The sequence below is a fragment of the Pelobates fuscus genome, chromosome 10 (assembly GCF_036172605.1).
Source record: "Pelobates fuscus isolate aPelFus1 chromosome 10, aPelFus1.pri, whole genome shotgun sequence".
Lineage (NCBI taxonomy): Eukaryota > Metazoa > Chordata > Amphibia > Anura > Pelobatidae > Pelobates > Pelobates fuscus.
Genome location: NC_086326.1, coordinates 80,651,800 through 80,678,379, shown reverse-complemented (window position 1 = coordinate 80,678,379; position 26,580 = coordinate 80,651,800). Strand labels below are relative to the sequence as shown.

At 41.7% G+C, this 26,580-nt stretch overlaps 1 protein-coding gene across 1 annotated transcript in view; it reads right to left on the bottom strand.

Moving 5' to 3' along the window:
• Positions 1-26,194, bottom strand: part of LOC134575588 (transmembrane protein 150A-like) — a 175,582-nt gene extending 149,388 nt beyond the window's left edge. Inside the window, exon 1 of the mRNA XM_063434907.1 lies at positions 25,638-26,194. Coding sequence (XP_063290977.1) covers positions 25,638-25,717 — 80 coding nt within the window. The 5' untranslated portion in view covers positions 25,718-26,194. The remainder of the gene's footprint in view (positions 1-25,637) is intronic.
• Between the last annotated feature and the right edge of the window lie 386 nt (positions 26,195-26,580).

Below are 26,580 nucleotides of genomic sequence, written 5' to 3'. Positions count from 1 at the left end.
CTCCGCTCAGTCAGGGCTCTGTGGAGGCTATAACCGGAGTTTGCAAGGCAGCAAGGAGGTAAGCGCTGGCCCTGCAGCCCAGGATGTAGTTAACGCATGATTTAGTAAAATCGTGCCCACGAGAGAGCACATCCTGCGCACAATTTAAAAACATTTTTTATTTTTGGATGTCACCTCCTGGTCTCTGGAGAAATGGGGTACATACACAAGGTAATAAAAAATTGTACAAGTTTTCTGCTGGCAACACTCTGTGGTGTTTTTGAAGCTTTGTAACAAATCAATTAAAAACAGCCTAACCCACAACCACATTACCCTAAAAAGTGTCTACTGTAGTTCAGCTTTAGGTATGGTCTGCGCTCTATGAACTGTTCAGCATGTATAGCATTCTTAGTGCTAAGAAGTGGGGAAACAGACTAAAAATATCAAGATTGACCCCGACCTACCATCGGGCCATTTCATAAAAATGTTCATGTTTATATAGGGTAGATAGGATAAAGATGTAAGGCTACGGACCACAAATATATAGATCTTGTGGGCACACAGAGATCACGAAAAGGGAACATGTGGACGGCAACCGGTATCTGATACGGACTACAGATCGAAGCCACAACTCCGACAGGGATCTATTATCCCAGTACAAGAAAACCAAGACGCCAAACTACAGTATAATGAAGGTCAAACAACCATAAATGTTCATGTTTACTCTCGCTAGTCCCGTCTTATGTAACTCTGTACGCAATATTTCACTGACCCTTGTGTATCTGTCCCACTGTCATGCTGTACTTAACGGTATACCTATGCAAGCATATACCCTACAAGTATGTTGTAATCAATTGACATGCATGAAACTATAAATAACGATTTAAAAAAAAAAAATATCAAGATTGTGTCACTCATAAAGCAGACTATAGCAACCCTGTTGCACCTGGTAATGGAAATCCAAATCTTAATATGGCCAACGTCAGCACTTTCTCCCTATCATGGCAGCTCACTGTTGCTTGGGCTAATAAGCAGGGCTCAGGCAAGACAGGTTTTTGGTTTTCAATCCATTCGAAAATGGTTTGACATAACCTGGGGTGGAGTGGGTGGTGGAAGGCACCCAAAGACTATCTGCACTATAACCCCTATAATGAACCATAGTGCTTAGGGCGCCCCTTTAAGAGTTTTTGAAATTATTTTTCAAGATGTGTAAGCTTACTTGGACACTGCCCTCTTCACCTACTATTCTGGTGTGTTTTTTACTTTGTCATTATGGGGTACGCAGTGTAGTGTTGGTGAGAAAAAATGATAAGGATCAGCAGCATAAAAAGATAGAAAAAACAAACAAAAAAAAACAAAAAACAGACACTATTAAAAGCGGAGCACACAACCTAGTGCTTAAAATAGACACATGCATAAACTTCCGGATCTAAAATAACATTTAATTTACACATTTGGTTCCATATTTGACAGTTAGTGCACTTTAAAGACTCATCACTTTATGTGTTTCATTAACAAAAAAAATATATGTTTTTCTTTAACTAGTTCAGCTGTGTAACAATAAGTGTGATTTCTCATCCATATTTTTCCCTTAGATTATTTTGTATTCGCTAGCCCATAATACTGCAAACACATATGGGCCACAGGGTGCTACTCCTTGTGGTTTTGGGGCCATGACCCCCCAACCACTGCAGAGACATCACTGCTCAGTGCTTGCATAGAGATTTCCTGGTTAGGGGTCAGTTTGTACAGCACAGACTGACAAAACAAAACAATCCATTGTAATGGAGAGAACGCATGTCATGTGGATCTCTCGTTGGAAAAATGGAATAAGGTCACAATGAATTTTATATGTTATGTGTGGCCAAAATCAACTCTAACAATTCCCAAGCTCTGTAAATAAGTTGGCTGTCCGTGTAAGCTGCACAAAAGAAAGACAATAAAGAGTGCCCATACTTCTCTCTGGCTTTAGAACCACAAAGTGTTACAATTGCACAATATCCTTCTCACCCAAACCTCTTTTGCAAATCTGGCCCTGCGGTTACGAAAACAACTATAATTTATACAAATCATCAAAATCAGGATTGGTCTACATTATAGTGATTTATACTACGGGGGATTTCCACTGACTGGAACACTATGCTCTAAGAGGAGAAAAATATCTATTTAATCTGAAGGAGATAAAAATGTCAGAAGGTTCTATAAACTTGTTGCCGTTAGTCTTACCAGTTAAACCTTTTTACAAACAGAAAAAAGAAGGCCTTTGGTTTATAGGTGACGTGACTCTTAGGATATACATCTTTATCCCCCTTTAATAAAGTGCTCTGAAGTTTTATTAACTTCCTCACTGCTGTAAGCAAAGGGTCCGGTTTCAGTTTTAATCATTTTTCTAAACTAAGTCTGGTCCAATTACAGTATACAATAAATAGCAGGCGGACAATATTTTATTACTCCGGAATATCATTTTTGTTTACCAGAAATTTTGATAGGCGTGTTTTTGAAAAAGGTAGTAAAATGCCAAACGGGGGTATCCGCAGAACACTTCGGACACTGTGTCATTACAATAGTTACATAATAACAGGCATCAGTGTGATGGACCACAAAACTGGCAAATTGAAACAAAGTAAAAAAAAAAAAGCAACATGTGCATCATCTTCTCAAGGGAGAGGACCATTTTTAGCATAGCATGATAAACGGCATTCTTCAAAAAGGAATGCCAAGTAATGATATTTTAAAAGAACACCCCAAGCCCCCATGAGTAGTACAGCATGCCCTTACACCCCCACCCATTGTAAGCAGTGAAACCATTTTAGAAATGGTTGGACTTCTTACCTGGGGTCTACCATTTTTTTTTTTTTAAATTTGCATTTTATTAGCTTTTGCACATAAATCTTACAACGTGACCAATATATGGGTAGAGTAAAGTATAGTAAAATATAAACATTTGCAATGCTGGGTATGGGTCCTTGTCACATATAGTCAAACAACACTACATGTTAAGGAGATATGATACTAGGTTAAAATATGCTAGTTTTACTTGTAATGTCTAGGATTAGAGTAAAGTGTCTCTAGATTTTAGTTGTGTCTTCGGTCTCTCGTCATTGATAGTAGGCTTGTTTTGCCGTCCTCGCATTGTAGGTTTGCGCTGGAACTCTTCAGGTAGTGTTCCTCGAGCCCCGTAATTTTTGCAATGGAAGGGTCTTTACTACTGCAGATTCCAGTCTCCACCGTGGTGCGGTGTGGCCCTGAGCCATAGGGGTCAGTGTGTCGTGCCCCTTGGGGTCTGCTCGTTTCTTTGGTGTAGGCTCCGGTTGCATTTGTTGTCGTCTGTCTGTTAGTGCATTAAGGCTGCGGAGGAAAGGTTCTGGTTCCTCGGAGGAAGTGAGGGTGACCTGTCCTGTTCCCGACATTGCTAAGAGTGACCCGTCCGCTCCCCATCTGTACTTCACGGAATTGTCTCTTAGTCTCTTTGCTTTGGGTGCCAGTTTCCTCTTCTCTACCAATACTGCAAAAGGGAGATCACTGTATATCGCCAGTGTAGTGTTTTCGTGGTGTATGGTTTGTACTTCCCTGGATCTGGCCATGATCGCGGCTCGTACCGCTATGTCTCTTGTGAGAGCGATTGTGTCTCTCGGGGCGTCGCTAGGTGCTGCAGCGGACTTTTTCACCCTGAATGCTGCTTTTATGGCGGGTGAGGTTGCTTCGCTTTTGATTCCTAGGGCTGCTATCGAGTTCCTGGCGAACTCCAATAAGTGCTCCCCTTCAACAGACTCTGGGATACCCCTAATACGGATGTTCCTTTGTCTGTGTCTGGTTTCGAGCAGTGTCATTGCCCGTTGCATCTGGCGTACCTGAGTGGTGAGTTCCGCTATTTGGCTGCTGTTGCTTTGTATGTGGCTGTCTCTGGCGGTTTCTCTCTCCTCCACCTCTTTCACTTTTTGTTGTATAATCCCCATTTCATTTTGTGCCTCTGCCAGATCTGCCTTCCAGATCTTTCTCAGGTCCGTTAGCAGGTTCTTAATGTCCCCTTTAGTGGATGGGGATGAGTCTTCTTCCGACTCCGAGGTGTGGGGGGTCTCCCCCTGTACGGATGAGGGAATCGATTCCTCTCCCTCCTGAGAGTCTTCCGAGGCTTCTGGGTCTGTGTGGGCTTCGGGCACCATCTTGGGCTGCAGCAGCGGTTCAGGCCTGCTGAAGGAGAGCCTGATATCAGGCATACGCGGGGGTTCGGGTCGTGCTCTTTGACGATTCTTGGGGCCCATTTCGTTCTCTGGGGGTTCGTGGGTCTCGTGCTGTGAGTAAAATTTGTTTTATATCGGCTTTTCTTTCTTTTTTGTGGGTTCCTGTCGGAGCTCCACAGATAGACGTCTGGTTCAGTGCTCTGCCGGCCACGCCCCCCCGGGTCTACCATTTTTTATGTTGTTCCTCCTATGCTCGCTTTGCCGACTGCCAGGTCCAAAAGGCAGTTCTTAGAACCAAAGACAATTAGAAGTCAAGGCCTCATTGCACATCTGACCACACACACAAACATACATACCATGCATGACCACACGTGTACTCCGTGCGAGATGCATACTTATTCCATCTCTTATTCAGCCATTAATGTCCTCCATTACGCATCACACTCGTGTCAAACATTTATTTAAAGGGAATCATTTTTTGCTTCAGCTATCAACTTTTGGGAGCATGTACATCATAAGAATGGAAGACCCCCTTCCAACTCCCATGTGGGACCTGTGAGGTTTTGACATGACACATCACTGGGGGCCTGCCTCAAAAGATATATTGACCGTGTATTAACTTCTGCTGGGGCTGCCTCATATGCAGAGAGAGGGAAAGAGTGCAATAAGGCTGCGATTTTTCAGTTCAGAACCAGACTGAAAGGAAATCTGTTAGAACAGTCTAGTCATGTACAGACATCACAGATCCATGATGTAGTCCAACCAGACTGCACAGAATTAGAGGGCTGTACCGCTGATGTCAGCCCTGCTTAGAGTAATTAGGGAATGTAATTATATTTTTCGGATCACACAAACACATTTCTTAAACAGAACAAACAGAATATCAGATCTAAAGACTATTCTTTATAGAGAATATATATTTTTTTTTTATTACAATTTTTAAACAAAGGCATTTTAATGATCATTTTAAATGAATCATGCATGGCTCTAAATATAATTTAGTTTGCACATCACAAACACTCTAAGGGTTAAAAGCATGTAAGAAGAGACTCATTACAGATCGATAGCATTTTCCTTTCCTTGTGTTCGTTCTGTGGGCATGTGACTGTCTGTTTCGAGAGTCTATGAAATTCCAGTGATCAGAACACCAAGAACATTTATGCTCTGTAACCAAGTGCCAAGTTGTTCTGTGGGAAGAACCCACAGGCACCTTTTAAACAGAAGATTATGAAGACCAGAGCCAAGCACTCCCTGTGTTCTTTAAGATCCAAACATCCACATTCCCAGATTACCAAGAGCCATCAGGAGTTTACATGCCTTTAGCGAAGAAGGATGGACAGCACAGGATCTCTCTCCCCCTCCTAACTCTGGCCTCTCCCTTTACAGGAATCCAGTAAGAAGACATAAAATAGACACAAATCAGTGCACCATATATTTCAATAAACACAATTACTGTATCCAAAGAATAATAATGAACGGGTTACTAAACTTCAAAGAAGTTCATAAAAAGGCTGCCCAAGTTGGGGCCTACACATTTTGCTGATATGCCAGGAGCCTGCCGGGAAAACCAAATTGTATCAGATGATAGGCCACCAATGCCAGGATGCCATCAGGGCAGTACACAAATGCTTGAACTTGGCTCTATGATGTTATCCTGGCATTGGTGACCTATGTCACCAATGGCTTTGTCAAAGCTAACTAACACAACTTGCAGGATCTTCATTATGCACTCTGCAATTGCTTAAATTGCTTTATATTCTCCAACAGCAGAACAGAGTGTGCAGTAATGTGTCAGTAAGGTTGGCATGTCAACCATAACAAGCTTCATCCATGCTTCCTGCTTAATTTTTATGATGGTGGAAACCGAAAAGAGAAGCCATATATTTGTGTTTGAAGGAATTTGGATTGAAATGCCCTATGCAAGAAAACCGTTGTCGGAATGTTGAGAACCCCACAGATCCAAGCTGCATGGTCCATCCATTTGGCACTCCATTAAATATTTGGTTACTGATTTGATACTTGATACCCAGCAGATACTTTTCAAAAATGTTATCAACATTTATCAGTGTGTGAACATGAGGAATATTATTACCCTTTAAATTTGAGTATGCTTTAATAGAATGGCTAGCTTCATTGGCAGTGTAACTTACAATTACACAGTGACTGGTAAACAAACAAGAAGGAACAAAACAAACAAACAAAATACTAAACAGATGTATGACCACTTAAAGGCTGGAAGTAAAGTTAACATTTGACAGCCTTCATACAGGGCCGTGGCAACCTATTTTTTCCCTCGCACTAAGAGAGGGGAAAAACAAAATAAATAAAAGTATGCATATATAATCTACAAGAGGGCAGCACATGCACACATTATAAGGCTCCTGCAGGGGCCAATTCAACAGTCTGCTAGGATAGGATCTGCCAAAAATGGGGTACATTGGCATTTTGGCAGGCTTCTACAATGTATGATCATATACGGTTACTAAACCCACATTATCTTGCCTAGGTGAGATTTTTTTTTTTTTTTTTTTTAAGTTCTATTGTATTATGTGAGCTTTAAAATTGAGGTTTAGTAAAGCACTTGATCTTGAATGTTGAATTAGCCCGAATAGCACCCTTATACATGTTCAGGCGAGTGCAGCCTTCTTGGTTATATTACATTAAAATCTAATCTAGTGGAATAATAGTAATTCCACCATGGTAGGGATGCACCGAAATGAAAACTCTGGTCCGAAACGAAAATTCAGGATGCCATATTGTTCTTTTCCCCCCCCCCCCCTTCCCCTGTCCCATAGTGTTCCTTCCCCCCCTCCCCTGTCCCATAGTGTTCTTTCCCCTACCTGTCCCCAAAAAAACTTTGGCAAATTTGACTCGTTTTCGACTGAAACGGGATAGGCCCATTTTCGCCCAAAAATTTCGGTGCATCCCTAAATATTATATTAAAATCTAATCTAACATAACAGTTATTCCACCATGGTAAACCAAGTTAAAATAGATTATATTTAATATAAAATGAATGTTAACTTGTGGCATACGGGTAACAGTTAAGTTTTTGTAAAATCGAAAATTGAAAGTATATCTGATTTAAAGGACCACTATAGTGCCAGGAAAACAAACTCGTTGTCCTGGCACTATAGGGTCTTTGGGTCCCCCCCACCCTCGGGGTCCCACTCCCGCCGGGCTGAAGGGGGAGGAAGGGGTTAGATTCTTACCTTTCTCCAGCGCCAGGCTCCCTCGGTGCTGGAGACTCTCCTCCCTCTTCTGACGTCATCCGCCGCAAGAGCCGCGCGCGCATTCAATCAGTCCATAGGAAAGTATTTCTCAATGCTTTCCTATGGATGTTGGCGACTTCGCACTTGTGAAACTCACAGTGAGAAGCGCGGAAGCGCCTCTAGCGGCTGTCAATGAGACAGCCACTAGAGGCTGGATTAACCCTAATGTAAACATAGCAGTTTCTCTGAAACAGCTGCAGGGTTAACCCTAGATGGACCTGGCACCCAGACCACATCATTGAGCTGAAGTGGTCTGGGTGCCTATAGTGGTCCTTTAAGATATTGTCTGTGCTGCAATCTGCGAGACACATTAAAGTGAACCTGTAATCAAAAAAAGAGCTCACCTGAAAAATCGCTCTCATATACATTGGTGTATTCAATGTAAAATATATTTATTTACTCCCTTTTCCCTCGGTTCCAGTGCCGCTTTGTGGGTGTTACTCTTCATGTAACACTCACCTCCGGGCAGTCCTCCGCTTGTCCACCCGCAGTCCTCTTTGTTTTGCTCTGCTTGGACCCATCCACAAGCGGGACACATCTCATAAATGACATTGCCAAGTTGGCTTTGTTGCAAGCGTGTCGGCATGGACACACTGAGGCATTGACCGACAGCTGGGAGAAGAACCTATTTTTAAGTAGGTTTTCTCCCAATCTATACATTTGCTAGCAAAACTGCTAATACAAAGTACACATACAATTGCTCAATCCAACGACCATATGTTGTTTGGGGCATGACAGGTCCCCTTTAAGAAGACAAAACAACCACACATTTTCTGGTCAGACAAAGCCTGCAGGCCTTTTCTTCTTCTAACACCTTTATAGCATCCTTTAATGTCTCTGGGGTGGAGCAGCCAAGATTTTTGGTAAAGTCTGTCACCTCTGGTTGAATTACAAAGTTAAATAGCCCCTTAAAACACAATGAATGTCTCAGCAAGTACTAGCACGGAGCAATTACCACTTTATAGATGGTCATAATTATTGTCCCAAGCAGATGTTTCTTCAGGACCATCCCCTCTTTCCCCCTCCCTCCCCCTTTTTCTTTCCTTTCTTTGTAGGATTTCACAACTATTCTTAATTTGTTACAATTAAAGTATAAAATATCACTTTGATTTAAGCAGAATAAAAAACTACAGTATCAGGTAAAGACTTACAGAATTTGTTGGTTGTGTTAGGATCATCAATTTTCTTGCCCACATAATTGAATATGTGAGCCAGAACCGGTTTTAAAATGTTGTCAACTAAACATTTCATAGATTAAAGGGACACTCCAGGCACCCAGACCACTTATGCCCATTGGAGTGGTCTGGGTGCCAACTCCCACTACTCTTAACCCTGCAAGTGTAATTATCGCAATTTTTTTATAAACTGCAATAATTACCTTGCAGGGTTAACTCCACCTCTAGTGGCTGTCTTCTAGACAGCCACTATAGGGAACTTCCTGATTTATAGCAAAGATTTTCTTTGCTAGAGCGTCGCTGGACGTCCTCACGCTGTGTGAGGACTTCCAGCGTCGCTCATTTCCCCATAGGAAAGCATTGAAAATCTTTTTCAATGCTTTCCTATGGGAAGCGCTAATAAGCATGCGCGGCATTGCCGCGCATGCGCATTAGGTCTCCCTGGCCGGTGGGCGGGATCAGTCTCGCCCACCGGCCGACGGAGTCAGTAGGAGGAGGAGACAGCGACGAGGGACATCGTCGCTGCCTCAGGTAAGGGACTGAACGGGTTTTCACCCCTTCAGCAACTGGGGATTGGGGGTGGGAGGGAGCGGGAACCTGCAGTGCCAGGAAAACGGATTGTTTTCCTGGCACTGGAGTTTTCCTTTAAGAAGATATGTTCCGCTTTGTTCCCATCTATTTCATTTTGCAGAAGAAGTCCAGTAACTTTATTATTAAAAATAAGGTTATCACAGGAGGACAACAGATTTCCTCAATGTTCTACATTATTTTCCTGCTAGTCAGGACCGGTTTGACTTCATAAGATTTACACATTTGGACTTTATTCAGGCTGACAAAGCATAGCAAAAGTTTCTAATAAATAATAGAAACAAATAAAACAAAGTTAACCCCTTAAGTACACATGACATGTGTGACATGTCATGATTCCCTTTTATTCCAGAAGTTTGGTCCCTAAGGGGTTAAAAGTATACCAAATAAAGCATTAAAAATTCCCACAAATGCTGTACAGTTCTTTTTAAAGGTGTTTGAGGTATCAAGGTATTTTTAATACTCTTAAATTTGCCAACATGTGTTAACATTAAAATATAATAGTAGAAAATGATTGTAACGGAGCTTTCTGTAACCCAGTTGGGTACCTCCGCCGACGGATGCGCCAAGTGCTCACTGAGGACTCCAAGCACTCCACCAGACACCATCAGCACCACAGTCCCCACGTCCAGCGCAACAGCTTGGCTGGGAAATCGCCGTTTCCTACCCACCCTGGTAGGTTTCCAATATTGTTTTGCACAGCGTTTTAATTAATTATTGGTACTGTATTATATTACAGTATTACAATTATTATTATTATTATTATTATTATATTACTATTACAAAAAACAAAAAACAAGGAGTGGTTGTATAACTACTCAATAATGACAAAGTTCCATGGGTGGCACAATTTGCTTTTATAAATAAAATCAAAAGTCCCTTTACTCATTACAGGAAATTAAGGCAAAAGTAAGTTTTTTCGAGGCCCTTTTATATAGCTGCAATTCCAATCCAAACATGTAACACTGTAAACGACCAGCTTTGTTGCACCTGCAACTTTAAGATTTCCTAAGGAATTCGCAGTGAAGGCGGGTGACAGCTGTATACATTTAGAGCGAGATGAACAGTCAGGGGTTAGCATGTAAAGAATAATCCAGCTGGGCCATGTTCAAACCTTCGTGTTCCCATGTCATGCGGGATCCTGCATTCGACCCACACAATGGATGGGGAGCAGGGATAAATTGTCTAACTCATCGAGTACTGGAAGTGTACAAAACATGTCCTGAGTGAAGGATTACATAATGCCTTACATTTTCAGATCTGTAAAATATCGATAATAAAAATAAATAAATAAATAAATAAATAAAAACCATTAGTGTATCACTAATACCAATTAGCTGCACTATACAAGTTTTCCCACTGGACATCAAAGGAAGGGGAAGCATAGCCCCTGCCCATAACAAGTGGGTCTGATTTAAAGGGATAAATAATTGCAACCTAATGTAGGCTTCTTGGGGACTTAGTAGTCGGCAGGAAAAGTTGAGAGATCCGGACTTAGTTTCCCGCCCTACCTCTATGGTTATGGTATTGGTGTGGTGTTTTCTCCCTTGTGTTTTGTTTTGTCACAGCTGGCGAATTTCTGGGACAGCCCGCGGATTTCCGGGACAGACCAGCCGCAAAAATGGAGGAAGAGTCTGTTTGGGCAGACTACATTCTGGATGAGGCTGATGATAAGTTCCGGTTGTTAGGGATCTTGGCAATTAGGTGGGAGGATAACGGTCTGTTGGACTAACCACCCAACAGCTGACAGGTTGTCTATAAAATGGTTACAAAATATGGGGCCTTTGCCCTTATCCACAAATGTGTGTCCAGTCTGTTGTTGGGGGGACAACGGTATTTTGGGAATGAAAATTATGGTTAGTGGTCATGTAGTGTTTTGTTTTTTTTGTTGGTCCTAGTCATTCCAAACCTTTCATAGGTCTTATACTATGTAATGAAAAACCTTAAAGGGACACTCTTGGCATCACAATAATTTAATCTAAATGAAGTTATGTGATTAAAGATCCTGGGTACCATCTCATCTTATGAACTTCAACAATTCCCCAACAATTTAACCTCAAAGTACTCTATTCCTCAAGCACCTCCATGTGGAAGCCTTTCAGTGTAGTGCTAGTCACAAACATTTTATCGATAGGAAACCAGTGATAGGCTGAGAGGGCGTTAGCTGACCCGCTCAGCCTAAACACGGGCGCCCAACTAATAGCACTGAAGCCAGGGCTGAGCGAGGAGGCAGAGGGGTCAGGCCCTGTTGAAAGCACTTTGGAGGTAAATGGTTTGAAAACCATTTAAGCTTATTAGGTAAGAAGGCACGCAGGACCTCCAGACATCATAAAGATTTCATTAAGATAAAGTTGTTATGGTGACATTCTACTTGGGCTGTTATGTGATTTAAGGATAAAAGAGAGCTTTGTTCCTTGTCAAGCTATATTTACCTTACTGGTAGGCGTGCCACTGCCCAGAATTGCTGTATGAGATTATTGAATTAAGATAACCGTATGATTTTTGAGATTTGGCATTGATCTTTTGTTTACCTGCAATATAAATTATCAGTGTTCCCCATGTCTAACAAGGAAAGATAATGAAGATATAGATATGGGTAGGTAAAGTACATTTGCTTATAAATTAAGTAAAAAAAAAAGTTTTGAATCTAGGTGGAGACAGTTTAAGTAACTCTGGGTCTACATTTAAACCTCTCAGTATACGCACAAATAAAGCAATGACCTACAATGCACATATCGTGTCCGGAGGGATAATGGAGTGAGATAGGCACAGTGCAGTTTATGTAAATTTGGAGTCCTTTAAATTGGACTTTACTCCAGGGATGAGTCAAGGTTTATGTTAATGACAACACTGTTTAAGCCAGACTTTACCAACCCACCTGCATATGCATCTGAAGAAAATCTGCCCTTTAACCAGCCAAATGTACCCACTTAAGACGAAATGACACGTCAGTAGGACATCGAGACAGCCAGGTCATTAAGGCAACAACCCAAATATCAAAGGCATCACAAACCACTTGACAGTCATCAGTTATGTTTAGAAAAAGCAGCAGGTATCTGGATGGTAAGAGACAGCTTCCTGCTGGGCCTACAATGCAATGGCACCCTACACAGTGGACACAGTAAGGAGAGCGAAATAAGGAGAGAAAGCATAAGATGGTCATGGAGAGACAGTGGCAGGAAGAAGGAAATTAGAATTATTAGAAGGAGGTTTAAAGCTTGGGTAGGATTTATGATATGGGAAAACAAACTGGGGTATAGGTTGAGCAGAGAACGGGGTATGTTGGGTCTCTCAGGGCCCAGCACACCCTTCCCAATTCACGGCAGAAAGGGAAGGAAATAGAAATCGTTCCTGTTTGCCAGACAGACTGTCAATGGCCTTGCCCATCTTTTTTCGAATGGGTCTGCACACTATAGGTGTTGTCAGTGATGCTTGTCACATCAATGGTGACACCCCCTCAGGGCCCAGCACACCCCATCCCAATTAATCACCTCCCTCGTTGAGAGGTACAAAACTAAAAACAGGAGGCAAGTGATAAATGAAAAATAGTGTATAGAAATTTTAGTTATAAAAACAACATCTGTGGATAAACTGGAAAACAAAAAGCTTCAGTAAAACATTACATCTGAACAGTTGCCTAATGGTGGAAACAATGACCACAGCCTGCATTAGGTAAAAGCATTTACAAGCTCTAAGAATTTATGAAGTAATTTTGTTAACTCAAATGTTAATGGTGAAAAATGCAATCAGCTACAGCACAAATGATAATGGCCGAATGAATGGCTGTTAATGTCCAGTGATAAAGATTTGTTGTTTAACTCCTTGTTTTTTCCTTATCAAACATGGCAGCATTTACTTATGGGTTAGCTCCTCCCCTCACGGCAGAAAGGGCAAAACATAGAAATCCAAAATTGGCATAAATAGACCATCCCCCTTCCCATCAGGCAGTCTATTTTCCTGCACTTTGGAAGGAGTCTGCTTAAGCAGGACTACATTTTTATTTTATGCTCACTAAGCCAATAATTTTGCAGGCCCAGCCAGGGTTCAGTCTTTAATCCCCAAAGACCTAGCAAACAGCATATCTGTAAGAGTAGCCAGCCTGGGTAACCCCGTTAGTGACCAGGGGTCTGACCTAACCATCACCCAAGGAGGATGACAGAGGTCCACTGGATAGATGAGGCCCAGCTGGGGCTAAGCCTGCTATCCCTGAAGACCCAGTAAACAGCACTTACCTAAAGGTGACTAACAGGGTATGTTTCTTTATGTATACCACCATTTCGGGCTCTGTTTTAAACCTTCTCCCCCTGGTTGATGACGAATGGCATATGGAGGGGCAGATAGAAGTCTATAGTTTAAATAAATAGACAGTTTAGGCTGTGTTTAAATCCATATTTAGAGCTAAAATACAAACCTGCACTAGTTCTTCTGTTTCCATGGCTGTTTAGTAGATTTTCCCACCTCTGGTAAGTACATGAGTAATTTAGATATTACTCTGTCCATCCCACTATACATACTGCTTGGGTATTCCCATAAGTAAATGCTGCCATGTTTGATCCGGAATATGGAAAATTGTTTGATAATTACAGTAATTTTCTTTTCCTGATAATTATTCATGGCAACATTAAGCTCCCACCCATATACTAGAAGTTGTGAAGCTTGTTACAAAGACTGCCTGATTGGAAGCCAGTTTCAGAGTTCTATTTCCTGTCCTTTCTGCTGTAAGGGGCGGACCTAACCTATAAGTAAATGCTGCCATGAATAATGAAAGGGAAAAAAAAAATTACGGTAAGTATGAAACAATTTTCCTTAACTGTCAATAATGCAAAGGTGAGCTTTTCATTAAAAGAATAAGTAAAATGTGCTTAATATGTAGTATATTTGATCTGTTTAAAATGTATAAAAAAAAATATGTCATACTATGGCCCTCTTAGAGGAGGGGGAAAACAAAATAGAGGAAAGGTGCAGGTGTCTAAATTTTGTTTCTGTAAAAATCATCATGCAAAGACTTCTGACAATCCCATGGACCATATCACACCTCCAGCAGTCGACGCAAGGACCTGAACACCTAATTAACTGGTCCGTAACCCCACACAAGCAATGCAGTGTGTTAATTCAATTCATGAAATTTCAAATATATGTATTCTGATCACACATCCAACACAGCTCCATTCAACTAATTTATAGACTATTATATGGAGGAGTCTGGCATGGCTTTAGGAAAAAAGCAGATGCTCAATATGTGTTATGTTTTGATATTATTGACCATATGGAAATGCCAGTTGGTCAAAGTGCTTCTGCTGCACACCTTACAAACTCATATAGTTTTACAAGCTTAATAAAAGAGGAACGGTTGCCATCAGAAATTGCATTCCCGCACCCATATTAAAAAAAAAAAAAAAAAAAGGGAAATAATACTCTTACCTGAAAACTATGAATAATTCCTGTGAATTAAGCGATTATGCAATTGCCCAAAGTTCACAACACAGGATATAGATTTTTGCATTGTCATATATAAAAGGTCAACAATTTGATTTATTAATATTACATAGGACGTGGGGCAGAGCTTGACTGCCACGTGGATCAGAAGTGTTCAGCAAGAGCTCCCACGTTTGGCCTTGAATTTGGGGGACTAAACCCGGGACTCCTACTCATTTTACCCGCTACTAGCAACCCTCTTGATCGCGGGTCAACGCTGCATCCGGGGGTGCCTGTCAAGTGCACCTTCTTAGCCGATTTGCCCGACCTGCGGCTTGCGGCCTACTCGTGTAGGAGCCGTGGGGAGACGGCTGCTCTGCCGGTTCAAAGGACGCTCGGGCGGTCCCTACCTAATGCTATCCCCCCCCCCATAGACCAGCGGGTGTTATCCTGGTTCCCACTGACCTGCTCCACATACCCTTCTTGGATACAAACAGCTCGCTCAACGCAGGGTCCCGACCGCAGCACAAGCTCTCAAAATGGTAATCAGGCATACTGAGCCCAAGCTCCAACAGCCTTTACCTGCTTACCTGTCGACAATCGATAGCCTCACGCAACGCATCGATGCGGCATTCGACCGTTTCTGGGCACGACTAGAGGCACACCTTCCGGCTCGGAGCACAGGGACGGAGCACAGGGACGGAGCAAGGTGGAGAAGAACGGGGAGTGAGCAGGCACCCTCCGGGCACATCGACACAGCATACATGTGCACCAATCTACAAAAGACCCATCTAGGCGGAGAGCCCTCAGGGAAGCACTCCCTCGGCATCAACCACAGAGACCGAAGCCCCAACACTGCAGGCAGCAACATAACATCGGGAGCTGCGGCTACACCCAACCTGGGAAGGACTTTGACTCCATTGCGAGCATGCAAGCCCGTGAAACCACGATGCGGGCTCTCATCGCGGTCTGTAGCAGGAGGGACACCTCTCCACACACCTGTTTGGCAACACTCTAATTGCCCCTGCTGACCTCCGAGTACTGGCATCGGCTGAGGATGAACTCATCAGGCAGGTCTTAAGAACAATGCCCTACAGTCTGCTACTTGGTTGTTACCGGCATCACATAGCCTTGTGCAATTACTTATCACTATGTGCCTAGTTATAGTGTTTATTGCAGTCATATTTCTCTCTGTCTTTATCTGACGGGTATGGGACGATATACAGAGGGGTAATCTTAAGCTGCAAAAACGTATTCAGAGGTGTGGGGATACAGTGGTCCCATATTTTGTTATAATGCCTAACATTCTTAATGTTAATCCAGCCACAAGTTCTTCATAAAGCGCATTATAATTACGATGCACAGTGCATGTAGCCTACGTATCGTAGAGCCCATCTTTAACTTTATTTGTACCATGTAACTCTCACTCTTACTTTTCAATATTCGTTACGCTGATTAACCAGATAAATGTATAGCATCACTATATAGAATAACTTGCGGTTCCTAGTTAAGTTAACCTTTCCGTCTAAAAAAAAAATTAAAATTAAAAAAATAAAAATAAAATAAATATTTATACACACACACACACACACACACACACACACACACACATATATATACATACTCATACATAAATACATACATACATACATACATATTCAAACAGTGTTTCTTGGCACTCACCCTTTCATGTGTATAGTTCAATTTAGCCTGGGTGCAATCCCACGTTGGAAATATATCAACAGAAATAAAGAGATGCACTCCAAGGACTTGATAGATTAAAAATGGGGTAGTTTATTCCAATAGGTATAGCATTAAAAAATAGCTGACGTTTCGACCAGTTTGGGTCTTTCTCTTTATATACCTATTGGAATAAACTACCCCTTTTTTCATCTACCAAGTCCTTGGAGTGCATCTCTATATAATATACACACACACAGGTCCATAAATATTGGGACATTGACACGATTCTAATCTTTTTGGCTCTATCCACCAACACAATGGGTTTGAAATGAAACAAACAAGATGTGCTTTAACTGCAGACTTTCCGCTTTAATTTAAGGGTATTTACATCCAAATCAGGTGAACGGTGTAGGAATTACAACAGTTTGTATTTGTGCCCCCAACTTTTTAAGGGACCAAAAGTAATGGGACAGATTAACAGTCATAAAATTAAACTTTCACTTTTTTTAAAAATTTTTAATAATTGACAGTTTATTTTTTAGTTCGCATATATGTAAACACAAAGGTTAACAGTTGAATAATCGTTTGAGGGGTACAGAAAAAAAAAGAAGGGGAGGGGGGTCACATAGAATTTATGATACATGGCAACTTGACAGATTTGTTTAGATTCTATACATCATATGTACTAGGATTCTTGTTGGTGACGTTGCGTGTCTGTGTTTAATTACCTGGTCTTATTAAGTAATCCAGTCTCTGGGTGGTGCTGGGAGTACCAGAGCTGCTGTGAAGTGACCAAACTTTCACTTTTTAATACATGGTTGTAAATCCTTTGCAGTCAATTACAGCCTGAAGTCTGGAACGCATAGACATCACCAGACACTGGGTTTCATCCCTGGTGATGCTCTGCCAGGCCTCTACTGCAACAGTCTTCAGTTCCTGCTTGTTCTTGGGGCATTTTCCCTTCAGTTTTGTCTTCATCAAGTGAAATGCATGCTCAATCGGATTCAGGTCAGGTGATTTACTTGGCCATTGCATAACATTCGACTTCTTACCCTTAAAAAAAGTCTTTGGTTGCTTTTGCACAATGCTTCGGGTCATTGTCCATCTGCACTGTGCAGCGCCGTCCAATGAGTTCTGAAGCATTTGGCTGAATATGAGCAGATAATATTGCTCGAAACACTTCAGAATTCATCCTGCTGCTTTTGTCAGCAGTCACATCATCAATAAATACAAGAGAACCAGTTCCATTGGCAGCCATACTGTCAGGGTCTTACCTGGGTTGGGAGTCTGTAGCGCAGATATGTTGCTCACCCTTGCAGATAGCCACAGGCCAAGGTGGTCAGGTAAGAATTCACCTGGCCTGTGGGTCTGTGCAGAATGAAGTTCCAAGTCGCAGCACAGGCAAGGACTCAAACAGCAGGATTGTCAAGGAATAGCCGAGGTCAAAGGATGCCAGAGAACAGGAACAACGAGGAGTAGCCGAAGTCAAGGGATGCCAGAGGTCAGAGTAAACGTAGTCAGAAGCCAGGGTCAATAATAAGTAGAAGATCAAACAACAGGAACACTGGTACGGGACACACAACAGGATCAAAGACTTGATCCAGATCACAGGGCGAGGCTGAGTTTATAAATCCTGCTGATGTCTGATCAGGGTCAGGTGAATCACAGCCATAGTCAAGGTACAGACCCCAGGGTAGTAGACATGCCAGGATGAACAGGACCGGAATGAATAGATATATAAAGTTGCTGTGGCTCAGAGGTAGGAAGCAGGACCAGGACTGTGAAGTTCCCCGGTTCAAATCCCCTGTTGGGAACTCCTGGGTACATGCCCACGCCATGACACTACCACCACCATGCTTCACTGATGAGGTGGTATGCTTTGGATCACGAGCAGTTCTTCATACTCTTCTCTTCCCATCACTCTGGTACAAGTTGATCTTGGTCTCATCCGTCCATAGGATGTTGTTCCAGAACTGTGAAGGCTTTTTTAGATGTTGTTTGGCAAACTCTAATCTGGTCTTCCTGTTTTTGAGGCTCACTAATGGTTTACATTTTGTGGTGAACCCTCGGTATTCACTCTGGTGAAGTCTTCTCTTGATTGTTGACTTTGACACACATACACTTACCTCCTGGAGAGTGTTCTTGATCTGGCCAACTGTTGTGAAGGGTGTTTTCTTCACCAGGGAAAGAATTCTAAGGTCATCCACCACAGTTGTTTTCCGTAGTCTTCCGGGTCTTTTGGTGTTGCTGAGCTCACCGGTGCTTTCTTTCTTTTTAAGGATGTTCCAAACAGTTGATTTGGCCACACCTAATGTTTTTGCCATCTCTCTGATGGATTTGTTTTGTTTTTTCAGCATAATTATGGCTTGCTTCACTGATAGTGACAGCTCTTTGGATCTCATATTGAGAGTTGACAGCAACAGATTCCGAAATGCAAATAGCACACTTGAAATGAACTCTGGACCTTTTATCTGCTCCTTGTAAATCAGATAATGAGGGAATAACACACACCTGGCCATGGAACAGCTGAGCAGCCAATTGTCCCATTACTTTTGGTCCCTTGAAAAGTGGGAGGCACATATACAAACTGTTGTAATTCCTACACCGTTCACCGGATTTGGATGTAAATACCCTCAAATTAAAGCGGAAAGTCTGCAGTTAAAACACATCTTGTTCATTTCATTTCAAATCCATTGTTTTGGTGTATAGAGCCAAAAAGATTAGAATTGTGTCGATGTCCCAATATTTATGGACCTGACACACATATATATATATATATATATATATATAAATAAAAATAATCTCTCTCTCCAGGGTTTAGGAGATAGCCAGCACTCAAGGTCTTTAGAAAAATAGAAGTTCTTTATTGATTCCCAATAGTCAACGTTTCAGTTCACGCAGGAACTTTCATCAGAAGTGGTCATGGTAATAGGAGTCTGGATGTTCATTGCTTCTGCATGCACATCCAGAGTTATTTGCACTTTTGTGGAACAACCCAGTTACTCAATGATAATTCTGGGCATATTTTAGGTCTCTTATCAGTGCGCATTGCACACTGGTGACAGACGTTTTCTGCATCTCCCTTTACAGGCAGAGTCTGCAAGTGGAAGCTTGGGTCTTTCCTCCCTATCCCTTCTGGTAATTTGTTTTGCGCTCTCTATTATTTCACTCTGAGGTTACGGTGTACTGAATCCTACCCACTGCAGCTTGGTAAGAATCAAAAACAAATACTATTATGGATAGGAAAGGAACCGGCCTTCAGTGGGGATACTGACAGAACATGACCTTTGGTAGCCAACTAGGGCCGAGGAGTTAGATAGATTGGCATGAATTTGCTTGGCCTTATCTAGAAAGCGGAAGAGAATTGTCAGGAAGTAGCGGCCAGCGGAAGCTAGGTAAGAATTTAAAAGGAAAACTCCAAGTACAATAACCACACTGTGGTGGTTTGGCACTTGGAGTGTTCTCCTTTAAGAAGAAGAAGATTTTTTTTTTTTCAAAATATGTTTATTTCAGCCTGAGCGTACTGGAGATAATATATATACACACACACACACACACACACACACACACACACATATAAACCAAGAATAAATGGAGCACTCCTCAGGCATTTTTTAAGGTGTATTGAAATAATCAACGTTTCGACCCTCCTGGGTCTTTATCATCTTGATAAAGACCCAGGAGGGTCGAAACGTTGATGGTTTATTTCAATACACCTTAAAAAAATCCCTGAGGAGTGCTCCATTTATTCTTGGTTTAGATATGCGCTGGAGGCACCCGGGTAACCTTTGTTTCAACAAAAAATTTGTTTATGGTGGGTGCTAGAGCTTTGACTATTTTCATACATACATATAACTTTAAAAGAACACCCAAAAACAATGAAAGAATCAATGTTGATGACAAACCAATTTAAAGTTCCACAGGATTATTACCTACATATTTTAGAGTCACACACACACACTAAACATTATAATACACAGAACAGTTCTGAATGTGTAAGCCTTAAACGTTATCTCGATTCTCCAGTACAGGTTGTCCCGGGATATTAACTGTTAAAGTTATATTATAGGTGCTTAACCTTGGCACCCCGGGTGTTTTAGAAATGCATTTTCCATGAAGCTCCGGAAGCCTTAAAGGGGCACTGCACGGCCCAATAACAAAATAAATAAATCACAGTTTATTAGATATATCCCAAATGAAATTAATTACGGTATGCATTATATTGGGGGTATATCTAAAAACAGCTTGCAAAACATGCAGTTCTCTTGTCTGCTTCGTTTGCCAGCCCTCCCATTCTAACCCCACCCAGACTTTCTGTGACTGTCCAATTACAGACTTCCCAGTGCAGCTCAATGAGAAGCACTAGCGGGACTACCGCGGTTGTAGGGGGTCGCAGGTGCGACCGGGCTTGTCACTCCAGGGGGCCCGGACACCGAGATTGTGGTGTGGCCCCGCAGAACTACCACCGGGGCCGCATTTAAGGGGCCCATCGGGTGCCCCGTGCTCATGGGGCCACCCGATGGCAATGAATTACCTGGAGCCCGGTCAGCGCTGGGGGCACTTTAAGAGTGCGACCAAGAACCAGGGATGATGTCAGAGCGTCACTTCCTCCTAGGTAAGAGCTCCGGGGAATAGCGGAGGGAGCTCTGACTCCTATCAGCCGAAGGCAGCCACGGGACCCCAGGGAAGTCACCCTCCTGCACCTATAGGTAGGAAACAGGAGGGTAACTAAAATGTTTTAACAGTGTGTGTGTGAATGTATGTGTGAGAATGTCTGTCTGTATCTGTATGTGTATCTTTGTATCGGTCTGCATGTATGGGTTTCTCTGTTTGCATGTGTGTCAGTGTGTGCCCCTATGCACCTGTATGTGTCACAGTTTATATATTTATACGAGTGTCATTCTGTGTATCTGAATGTGTTATGTCTATGTGTGTCTTTGTATCTGTTTTTCTGCACATGTGTCTGTATGTGTATATGTTTGTCTGCATGTGTGTCAGTGCATGCTCCTATGTATATCATTCTGTGTGGCTGTGTATTAGCATGTGTGTCCGTGTATGTATCTGCATGTGTTATATTATACAAATGGAGGGGCGGGCCCATGGCAATATCTGCACTGGGGCCCTGCAGTATCTAGTTACGCCTCTGATGAGAAGTGTTTACAAGGCAAGTTCTCTACAATTGATGCCCACTGAGTTTAGCTTCACTGAGCTAACCAAACCAGGAAGTAACAGAACACGTCAGCTTGAAAGCCAAGGGGGTGTAACCATTTCAATTTATAGTTTTAAAAAAAAAAGTGTTAATTAGCTACATTTAAAAAAAAAAATAAACATTAAAAAAAATTGATGATTATTTTATTACAGTTTCTTTATAAAACTGCTGAGATATTCTGTATGTAAAGGTCACTGGACTCTCAAGGATTTGGACAGTCATGTGCCAAGGTTTTTCCAAGACATAATGAAAAGGTCACCAAAACAATGAATAGCTGTGTCATACCGAGGAATCTAGTAGGCTACAATTTATAGGGAATCTATTGCTGAAGGAGCAAATTAAATACACACAGCAGGGCATTGATTATCCAATGATCAACAGTCTTCTAATCAAATTGCATAATTCACACTTTCAGCAGAAAATCAATGTCTAAGGGGAGATGATCTGCTGCTACAGAATTGATAATCACCCGTTTTGCCAGATAATCAAAGAAACAAATCATCAGCAAGTCTTATTATCCGTCTATCAATGGAAAAATCAATGATCTGCAATATAGTTACGCCCACATTATAAAGACAAAAAAATAAATAAAAAATGAATACAGCCTTTAATATTATCAAATATTAAATACACTACGTTCCATTTTGCCTGGTCAATTATAGTTTTCCGTTTCTTTACATGGTTATCCATGCATTCACTTCCACTAATGCAAAAAAATAAAATATCAGGCATCCAGCTTCTTACAAATAGGATAGTAGATACCACAACAGAGCAAAACCAAATCACCAGTTTCAATCTTGCAATCCTGTTCACACCATGTTCTGATTGGAGATATGTACTGTGGTTAAACTAAATATGTGCATGAGGTGTAGTCATTGGGTAGGTAGCCTTCCAGCTGTCGTCCAATGAAAAACTTCCATGATTCTGTTCAGCTCATTTAAAAGGGACACTCCAGATAACTATATCAATTCAGCTTCAATCTGGAGTCCTTGTCCTAGTATAAAAAGTGCTCATTTAAAAGAGAAATCTGCACTTTTATGAATTGGTTCAGGAAGAATGCCCTTCGAGCTGTTAATTTGGGTTTCCTGATTGACTCCACTTGCACGATTGTTCAAGCAGAAGTGACAAAGTCCATAGGGAAGCATTAGTCTAATGCTTCCCCAAGCCACTCATCTGTCTTTTTTTCAGGTCCTGTCTCAACGCCCCAACTTTGTTCCCTGGTGCCCTACTTTTGGCGACACCAGGGAGCTGTCCCCAACAAGCATAGCGTGAGTGCATCAAAAAGAGCTCCCTACATGCTCCGCCATTGGTGTGCCAGCCTACTTAAAAAGGAACACCACAAACATTAAAACCGAATAGGGTTTTTCAAACAGTGTTTCTTTGATGTCTTTGTCCTACGCTCCCCCATCTTTCCATCACTCTACTTCTTCAGCACCTGGCGACGTCAACTGATAGGACAAGTCGTCGCTATTGTAGTTTTGTGAGAGTACAAAACTATGGGTGATCCCGTCAGACCTTTATAGGATCTTTTATAGTTTTATGCTTTTACAGTAGATGCCTGTGGCACATATGATGCCCGCTGACATCAGTCGTCGTAACCGAGAGTAAGTCAGGACACTAGCAATTACACGATGAGACAATGTGTCTCATGCATAGCTAGATTTTGTTGGAATCTCACAAGATATCCAAGCATGGCCAAAAAGAACTCTTCATAGTCGATCTTTATGAAAAGCTTAAACGTGACAGAACCATTTTCAGTGTTTATAAACATGGTTCTTCTTCAAGCTTTATTACAAAATGTTGACATTTGATTATAGGCATTATTACAAACAGAGGGATATGTAATTAGTCATACTTGCGTAGGGAACTCAAGTATGCTGGAGTTGATACCTTCTTATTTATTAAAGGGTTACTCCAAGCACCATGAGAAATTCAGTTATTTGAAGTGGTCATGGTGCCTTGAGTCTGTATGTGCACTAAAACACAGTGCACATACAGAGTTTAACCACTCTGCTGTCAGAGTTGTAACCCCACCTCCAGAAGCGCCACTGCAGTGTCATTAGCCAGGACATAAGTTTTCCAGGTGGCAAATGTTAATTCTGTGCATACTGAACATTAGCACACACAGCATGCTGGTGACAGGCATACAATACCCTCCCTGTGCTGCCCATGTTTTTCCTTCAGCCCACCCTACCTGACATATGTCCACCTCCAGTGAGGGAGACTGCAGTCAGGAGAGAAGGGAGAACTTGGCCTCAGAGCTGAGCTAGAGGTGTGCAAGGTTAGTTTTTTGTTTGTTTGGTTTTTTTAAATGTGGGGGACAGAACAACAATAGTTAATCTAACCAAAACCAGTTTATGAAAACACTTTTTTGGTTGGCGTAACCTTTAATTTTCTTATATATGTTGATGCATTACATTTAGTTACACCTTTACATCACTAGACATGAAAAGGTCACATGGGTGCGCAGCATGAAAGAGCAGGATGTTTCACCTATACATTGCCATAGACATCGTATAGGCAAAACGGTTATTTCAGTGCTGAACGCACCGCGATGGTGTGAAAAAAATGGATCAGTCCTAATCGACAGGTTGCCTGCATGCAGTGCAGTTTAGGTACTTGTGTCCCCACGCCAAATATAGAAGAAGCAACACAAAATATCATTACTTGCTATAAATGTGAATACGAAAGCCTTGGATAAGGAATTGTGTAAATAATAGTCGTCAGTACAACAGATCTCTGGGAATATATATAATAAAATTTTTTAAAAAATAGGGATTTGGTATAATTAGGTCAATAAACAACAAATTAACCGATTGTAAATCCAATACCAGATGGCAAATATTAGGCTACAAATAGCCAGTCTGTGACTACACTAAGGGAGTAGGCTTTTTCCAGCCCAGTGCTGTGATATTCAGTATATTACAATGCTATGTTAGTGAATGAACACTTAAATTTGTTCACCAAACCAGAGAAAGTGGAAAATTGACTGAATGATGCAGACTATTTTAAGCCTTATTGGAAAAATTGTTCTAACTTTGGCTATTTTAGTCCCCAAATGAACACTTCCATTGTCAATTGTCCTCATCTGCCCAGTTCAATTGATACAACCCATTTTGAAAGCAGAAATAAACTGTACACCACAAACACAAACTAGTACATGTTTGTCTACACTATGAAGAAATATATAATGTCCTCATTTCTAGAAAGGGGTGGGGGGTTTAAAAAGCAAAGCACTTTATAAACAAAGGCCTCTTAATATTACCTTCAAAAAAATCCAAGTGGGCTAATTAAAATGAACATTATATGTAGCAATCTCTTAGTCATTTATTTTACATGCTAATGCAATATAAGTAATACGTGAACACACAGAACTATCCAAGCAGCATGTGGTATTGTAAAGAAAACATGGGGGTGGGGTGGGACAATATTGAAATCATTGGGTGTTTACTGTGTGTGTGTGTGTGTGTGAGAGTGTGTGTGTGTATATATGTCTAGTTACACACTCACACGTATATTTATCTCACACACAAATGCCAAATGAATGCGGTGGGTAAAAAAAGAAAAAGAAAAGTGTTAATGGAATTTAAGTAACCTTAGAAATTATATAGAAGACATTTGTAAAAAAAATAAAAAAAATAATAAACAGTATGTGGTTATATCTGCACATTGTACATATCCATAATAAAAAAAAATTAAAAAAAATAAAAAAATAAAAATCACTGAACTAGCATGCATGACTGAAAATTAAAAACAATATTAAAGATTCTGGAACGTAAAAACAAGAATATGAATAATGATGACTGTGACAACTTAACCCTTTCATTGCTCCCGTTCAGCTACAATGTTTATGAGGGAAAATAAAATAGGTCAAGTGATGTAGTGAGAGATCGTAATTGCAGTGCAGCCTCACATAACTTCCCTGGGGAATGGAGTGAGGCAGCCTCCAGACCTCCCCCAAGATGATGATGTGCACATGGCTCTCCTGGTGTCATTACCTTGAGACCAGCACAAATACAAAAGGCTTCTTTGATCAGCCTCCATCCAGCTGCCATATACCAGGTTAAAAAAAGCAAAGCAAGCTTCCTCCCTCCTCCCAAACCACAGTCCCCCAAACCCCACAATGGTAACTTACACTATCCACATCCCAGTGATGGTGAAGGCTGGGAGGGTGATGGGCAAGATCACCCAGCCAGGCATCTTGGAGAGGGGCATCCAGAAAGTTAATAATTAGAGGCCAGTGCCCCCAGCTGTTTATATCCAGAAATAATGCCAGGGTTGTGGTGTAAACCCTTCTCAAAAAACCATGCAGACCTTCCAAAACACAGCACCAGGACAGGAGAAGTGAGGAAAGGCCACCACTTGTCAAACTTGCTGTCCTCCAGGAGAAGGTCTGAGTCCAGGTGGTGGCTTCTCCCAGGAGTTCCAGAGGACTTCTAGCTGGATCCTTCCCATAGCCCGTGTTAGTCCAGGTTAATTCTTTGCAGTGGCAAAGGACTCCTTGCTGCACATTAACTTTGCTCTTGGACAGTCCTGGGCTGTCACTTAGGGGGAGGGAACACGGTTCGACCTGCTTTCCGGCGGGCGGGGGGTCCTCAGAAAGTGAAGGAGTCCGCACCGTGATCTCCAGCTCACTCAATGCAAAGAGCCCTGAGTAGAGATCCCAAACATAGCTCGAGTCAGAGAGCGCCCTCCCTCCCTCACCCCTCCTTGCAGATTAAGGGGGAGGACACGCCTCTATACTGAGCTTTACTACAGCTAAGGAGGGGGGCTGTAGGCAGACCCCTTGGATTTAACCCTTTGCAGGAGCAGAGAGCTGGGAGGTATGTAGGGCTTTATAGAAGTTTGGGGGTGTTACTGTGTTCCCATTTAAATGTCATGCTGTTTATAAACAATGTTGTGTAAGTGAGCAATTAGACATTACATTTTAAATACGTATAAACAGCTTCTGTATTACCAGTGTGAACCTATGATCCACATGGCACAAAAACACATTTTATAAAATCTAGATGTGTAAAAAATAAAAAATATTTTTTTTTACTAGGTATAATAATGAGGTTTTTTTTGGTTTTTGTTGC